At 42.6% G+C, this 7,299-nt stretch overlaps 1 protein-coding gene across 1 annotated transcript; it reads right to left on the bottom strand.

Moving 5' to 3' along the window:
- Nucleotides 1-730: 730 nt before the first annotated feature.
- On the bottom strand, nt 731-6,958 carry Fam122a (family with sequence similarity 122A). Its single transcript, XM_027406499.2, has one exon. It carries the CDS (start codon nt 6,840-6,842, stop codon nt 5,997-5,999), a length of 846 nt encoding a protein of 281 aa, XP_027262300.1. The 5' UTR covers nt 6,843-6,958; the 3' UTR covers nt 731-5,996.
- Between the last annotated feature and the right edge of the window lie 341 nt (nt 6,959-7,299).

Below are 7,299 nucleotides of genomic sequence, written 5' to 3'. Positions count from 1 at the left end.
GCTTGGATTAAATGTGCACAAAAGGGCTTTTCCCCCTTTTCTTTCTTTGTCTTTTTTAATAGCAGAGGTTCTTGGCTTGGTTTCATAGGAATAGTAAATGTAAAAACAACTGAATCAATTTAAATTAAATACAACAAAATCTATGAATATCCATTCAACAGAATAACAAGTCATATTTATTTAGACAAAACATTAAAAAGCCAAGAGTAGAGGGTTCAAGCATCTCTTATAGTTTCAAATAGCCAATCAGTTTAAAATGCAAAGCTCTGCAATGATTTCCTCACATACACACAAATATTCCACCTCTGATGAAAGAAAATAATCTTCCTGATAGTTTCCTGTAACACAATAATGATGCCTAAATGTGTCATTTTGTTTCTTTAAAGAAATATATCATTTAATTTAAAAACAGAATGGCAGCACTAACAAAATTAGCAAGCAAATAAACTATTGGGGAAACAGGGTCTTCTCAAATAAAATAAAGTGCCAAGAAAAACAAAAAACAAAAAGGAACTAAATTCAAAAGGGAAAAAATAAACTGGGATTTTAAAAAAGAACTTGGTTTTCTCATCTGTTAGTCATAGTAAATTCATAGTATCCACCTCAGAGGGTTATCAGAAGGATTAAACAAAGTGTGTGTGTGTGTGTGTGTGTGTGTGTTTGTGTGTGTGTGTGTGATGAAAATAGTGCCTGAGCCCATACTAAATGCTGCATTGAGATCTTCCAGATGTAAATAGTATATAATATTGTTAGTCACTTTTATTATTGTCAACAAAAGTTGAGTTATTACATAGTCTGACTTCCCCCACCTGGGAAGGCAAAGGGTCTTCAGAGAATTATCATTTGAAAACAGTTTAGCTGCCAGGTCACTGACAGCCTTATTTCACTGAAGAAGGTAGCCAAGGTTTCTAAAATCCCAAGCAAGCAGCAGCCATGAGAGAAGGATCAGTGTTCTGGTTTCATAAAGCAAGGATGGCTAAAAGAGAGGAATAAGACTTGTTCTGCATTTCCAGTGAGCTGGACCTGATTCCAGCGGAAGTTACAGAAGGAAATAACTGCTCAGAAGCATACAATAATGACAGCTGTCAGTTGAATGTTCCTTCATTGTTCAGCACTGTTATTAGGGCCTTGCATCCACTGAGCCTCCCCCCGTGCAACATGTCCCCGCCCCCGAACCCAGCAACCTGGATCTGCAGTCTGCTCATAATCACTGCAACCAGCACCAAAGCTTCCAGCTTAGGACTCCCAGGCAAATGTCCTCACCAATGTACCCCTATTTCCTATTTAAAAACAAAGGCCAAGATATCAAACTCATCTCGGGTAAATGGTGAAATGATTACATTGAAAACCAGCCAGACCCTAAAAATGTTGGGTACACAGAAAGTACTTCATCACACTTTATATAAAGATTCTCAATTTTTCAGAAAAAAAATTTACTTCGATGTCAACAAACAAACTGTCTGGGCTTTTAGGAGCAATATGATATAAAGTGGAATTTGGATGGAAGTCTGCCTCTCGGGCAGCTCTTTTAGCTAAATAAAATCATCTGTGAAAAAATATACCAAAAGTGCCACAACGAGAACCGGCTCTCATACACATTGGTGTGACAGACTATAAGGTTCAACTATGAATAGGTGGGACATCACTTTGCACTCCTCTGACCATCCCCAATGCCTTTCCAAGGAATGACTGTGTCACAGGGCCCTTTAACTAGTACTTACTTAGCTAACTCCCAAACCTAGGCAATTCAACTGGCTTCTTTGTGTGGATTCAAATGGAACTCGCTGTGGCCTGGCTAGCCTTCCATTCACTCCTAAGCCTCTCCTTTACACATTCTTAGGCTATTAATCATTTAATTCACTCCTGACCCTGCCCTCGAATATTCCATGTTCCTCATTAACTACAAGACTGAAGGAGCAGATGCAAAGCCCACTTACTGCTGATCATATATATGGAAACTCTTCCACCACAACTCTGAACCCTAAACCACCGCATGAGCAAACCAACAGCTGCAGGTGTCGTTCTGTTGTTATAGAAGAAATCGATGTTTCTAGTTCTGCTTTCCAAGGCCAACACTTTATTTTCTGATACCCACTGAGGACTGTCTGTTACAATGCCTTCCCTGCCTCATCTTATAGCAATTTCCTCTCTCTAATCTTCTACTAATCCAGAAAATGAAAGGGAAAAAACCCCAGTCTTTCACTAAGTTCAGGCTATGTGTTTTCCTGCCAGCCATCTCAAATGGTCTCTTGAGGTAGGTTATGCAATGGGCTGAACTGATCAATGTGAATCAATGTGATCAATGTGAATGGAAGGCAACCTGACCCAGGTCCTTCTGGAGGGCAAGCACTTTTAAGTATTCTTAAAGGTCCCAGCATCCAGCAGCCTTTGGGTTTGGTAACCAGTGTGACTTCTTTCATTCACAATATATATTTTAAGTAGCCACAATAAAAGAAAATATACTGCAGAAGTTTATTAGTTATGACAAAATGGACCTTTAATTAAGTGCTTTTAATTGCTTTAGGTCAAAGTTTATGAACTAGGGACACTAATATTTTAAAAAATGTGTTTTTGGAAGCAGATGTCCATGTGCTAAGGAGGGATGGTTGAAGTTGCTATGGTGATGCAAATTGCCCATACAAACTCTTAAAGCCTTAGCTTACTTAAGATTTACCACCCATAAAAAAGCAGCAGTTAAGGAAAAGAAGGGCTTTAATACATTGTAGGAAAATGACCTGGCAAAAGGATGTAGATAAAAGTGAATACCAGGCATTTAAAAAGCAGAAGTGGGGGCTGTAGAGACAGCTCTAGGTTAAGAGCACTGGCTGCTCTTCCAGAGGACCTGAGTTCAATTACCAGCATCCACATGAAAGCTCACAACTGTAACTCCAGTTATAGAAGATTGGATCTGAGGCCCTCTCCTGGTTTCTGTGAACACCAGGCATGCACATGGTGCACAGATATACATGCAGGCAAACACCCATAAACATATAAATAAATACAATTTTTTTTTTAAAAAAGAGGAAAGCTAGCTATACCAAGGGTAGAACAGAAAAACAAGGGAAGAGGCAAGGGCCAATCCTTCAAGGCCTCCTAAGCCACAACTGATACATTTGGTATACTCATAAGAACAGGAAATAGGCAACTCTAAGAGGGCAACTCTGAGCAAATGAACAGATAGCAGACAGGAGTGAGTATGCTGAGTACCACTGGGAGAGAAGCCCAAGAAGGATACAATAGACTGGATCTTGCTGTAGCGGAGACTAAAACCAGGAGTTAGATTCCAGGAGATAAAATCAGTAAGACTTGGTGAGTGACTAAACATGGGGTAAAAGAAATGAAGAGAGCTGCCGACTCATACTGATTCCCTGTAGGGAAATGGGGAGCAATGCATCTTGCAGAGTGCACACCAAACTGTCAGCAGATGTTACCTGTAGGAAGAGATAATGAAGTTTACATAGTAAATGGCAGATTTTAGACTATACACATGTATACATTGTTTAAGTATTTTATAAACTATATACACACTGTTTTCAGTTAAAGTTCATGTGGAATTAAAAAGTTGAGGGAGGGCTGCTGAATCAAGATGGCTCTGTGGGTAAATTTAGACTCCTAACACCAAGTGGAACCAATACTGTGAAAAGAAAATCAACTCACACAAGCCGCTTTCTGACTTCATGTACATATGTATATGACTTAAGATTGATTCCCAGAATACACACGATGAAAGGAATGAACTCCACAAACTGTCCTGACCAGTGTGTGTGCAACACACACACACACACACACACACACACACACACAGAGATTTTAAACGTAAATCCATGTAAGAATATAGCCTATTTAAGGATTATCAAGTAGTCTAGTGTCTGTAGCAGCAGGAGGGAAGTGAGCACTAAGATGAGATCAGAACTGAAGTTACTTTAGTACTTAACAGCCAGATCACTGAAGATCACAATAGCCAGCTGTTACAGAACTACCTTAACTATAAGGGCTATGACATAGTTTTGGGGTACAAAAGTGAAAAACATCAAGTTTATAGTGTAACAAGATTATTCAGGAGCCAGTGTGAGGACCAAACCAAAAGGGAGGGAAGACGCAGGAAGGCAGGTGACAAGGGGAGCTGGAGTAGAATTAGAGATACAGTTTAGAAGAAACTGACAGAACTTGGGGTCACACTGTAACAGAAAGAAGTCAGATGTGTCATGGCATCTAGTTTAGGAAATGAGGCATCGATGACATCAACCTACAAGAACACATTAAATGTGGCAGTAAATTTTGTTTTGCAGTTATTAAAGTTCCTCTGGAAGCAGGTCAAGATACCCAACAGGAAACTCAGATATATAGGTTTAAGATGAGGAACAATTAGGATGTAAGGACAAATACACTATTACCCAGAAAATGTTAAACATACAGACACAGTCTTACCCTTGATGTCATTTCACTGAAACCTGATGCAACTGTCAAGAGTTGACCAGTTCCATTTATTCTCATAGTTGTAAAAATTCCATATAATTCTTAAAATCTGTAGGCAACGACTTTAAAAAGTAAGTAGGAATTTTTGTCATGATTTTTCTTAAAAGTGTTAGTATTATTTTCTTTAACCTTTTCCTTTTGATCTGTTACTCATTTCATCTGCCTCTCTGCCTTAACTATCTAGGAAAGATGAAGTATTATAAAGTGTAATATAAAAGCCATTTACTATTTATCTTAATCGAAAAAGAAAAGCACCCCATAATTCCACGTTGAAGAAAACCTAAGTGATGAATTACAGTGTTGACTATCCACTGATCTCCTGTACACCATGGGCCTTTAAGTAACATTTCCAATGCTGTCAATGTAGCTCCAACCACAGAGATGTGTATCACACTGTCAGAAATCCAAATCAGAGGTACCTTGGTCTAGCTATGCCTTAGCTTGGTAGGAGGTGGGAAGTACCTGTTGGCAAGGAAACAGCGGCTTCCTTCCTGAGCAAGGGGAAAGGTGACAGATGGGCAGAGCAGAAACGAGGCAAATGCTGCTCTGGCTTTTTGCTGGCAGGAATTTTAAGAACATGACTGGATAGTTTAAAGTCTATCAATGATTGAGAGAATATTGTCTGTCTGGGTGTTCTCCCAACAGTCAATAGGGCTTCCCACATGTTTCCATTTCACCAGTGTTATCTCTGAAGGGGTAGCCTTGCCTTCTACAGTGAGCTAAGACTACAAGGCACTGTCCCATTGAATGTTTAGGATTATACCCAAGAGAATGAACTTTCGGGTTAAAAATGTTTTCAAAAAGAAACTTTTCATTTTTGTAGTTATGTTGGTGTGACTTACTAGTTACTATTAAAGTTTTGTTAGAAAATGTCCTTCTTAAATGTTTACTTTTATATACTTAACTTAAAAATATTTGCTGCAAAATGCTATAATTTCTCCTTTTGTTATTTCCCCTCCTATCTTGTGCCTAGGACATTAAACATCCAAGGACTCTTGGGTAAGCTAGACAACCAATGGACTGATATGACTACCAGTTTTCATTAAAGCTGTAAGTAGGTAAGTTCTTCAATAGATGGAAAACAGCAATCATTGAAAACATTAAAAATTAGTGTGCCATGAATTATGGAATTTTAAAACATCAGTTTACTAAACTGAAATTCAACATTTATATTTTCATCAGAACTTAATAATCCCATAAATAAATAGAGCTCTCAATTATTTAAAAAATCAAGGGATAACATATGTATTTAGACATATTAGCAGCGTAAAATGTATGCTTCAACACACTTATTGATAAAAAGTCCGAAAATATTACTACACTGAATTTAAGGGCGTCCGCAGGAACCTGACATAGAAATTCTCTAGAATAACATTTCAGGAACTTCCAAAAAAAGGGGGAAGAGTCAAATAGGAAACAGCCTCAACTTAATCGACAAAGTTCAGTGCTTGCTCTAACTTGATTCTGTCTCTCCATTGGGGGAGGGGGGCTCAAGACTGGTGAATCACTTAGACGAAAGTTCATCTACTGGAATAAAGGGGGGGGGCTGCTTGGGCAGGCGACACAGGAGAGTCGGTGGTAGTGCTGACTTTCGCTGGTGAGTTACAGGAAGATCCGGCACTGCTGCTGTTTCCATCCAGGGTATCGGAGGATACACACACACCGGGGTCTGACAGCTGTGCAACGTCAGAAGACAGCATGTTGGTGATGCCCTGGAAAAATCTCTTTGGCTGATAATCAGTTTCCATTTCACATTTTCTTTTCAATGGTCCAAGAACACTTGGTCTGATGCAGTTGATGGGACTCTGGCTTCTCCGGGTAGTAAACCGGGTGGTTGGGCTGGGAATAGGGCTTGGAGGCAATCCGTTGCTACTCACAAAACTTTGCAAGGACGGTGAAAAACACTGCTTCCCAATTCCCCGGGTGGGTGACGGTGCTGGAGACACCGGAATGAAATCGATGCGCTTTGGGGAGGCGGATTTCTCCACGTCGTTGTCACTCAGGCTGAAACTTTCCTCCCAGGAGTGGCTTATCTGCATTGCGGTCTGCACCTCGCGCTCGTGGACCGTCTCCCGGTTGATCAGGTCCATGCCCTCCTCCTGTTTGATCTGGTGCAAGCGGCTGCTGTGCATGCGGACCGGCGAGGCCGGGAGCAGCAGGCCGTGGCGGCTCGGGAACGTCGTGCTGTTCCGCCTGGCGCTGGGCGCCTCGGCCTGGAAAACCGGCGAGGAGTCGCTGAGGCCGTGGATCAGGGGGGCGCTGTTAGACCTCCGCAGGCCCCCACCGCCCGGGCCACCGCCCTCCGCCGGGCTCGCGCCCGTGCCCGCGGGCAGCTCCAGGTCCAGCTCCATCTTCTCCTGAGCCATGTCTCGGCAGGGAGGCGGGGGCGGTGCTCAGTCAGGGCCCTGAGACTCCCATTCCCCGCGGCCGAAGGCCGCCGCCGCCGCCGCCGCCTTCGAGAATCTGTCAGCAGGCTCGCGCTTCTGCGCATGCGTGCCCGTCGCGCAGGCGCCCCGACACGCCCGTCCTCGCGGCGCCAGCTTAGCGCGTCACGACTGCGGCGCAGCGGCGGCGGGGAAGGGCGAGCTGTGGTTGGTCGGCTCATCAGTTCGTTCCTTCCGCAAATAGTCGCTGGGCGCGGGCTCGCGGGAAGACAGGTTGTGAAGGCCCCGGCATTCAGAAGTTTATGTTTGTGAAGCAAGTATGAGCTCAGAAAGACGGGCCCGTGGCGATGCGGGGCTTTATGATGGAGCACAGCCTACTCTGGATGGGCTTCCAGAGGGAAGGGAACACGGTCTTCTAAGATCTAAAGGAGGCAACTTG

Source organism: Cricetulus griseus, chromosome 3, assembly GCF_003668045.3.
Source record: "Cricetulus griseus strain 17A/GY chromosome 3, alternate assembly CriGri-PICRH-1.0, whole genome shotgun sequence".
In the NCBI taxonomy this organism is placed as follows: domain Eukaryota; kingdom Metazoa; phylum Chordata; class Mammalia; order Rodentia; family Cricetidae; genus Cricetulus; species Cricetulus griseus.
Note: the sequence above shows the minus strand (reverse complement) of the source record. Positions and strands in the feature narration are given on the sequence as shown.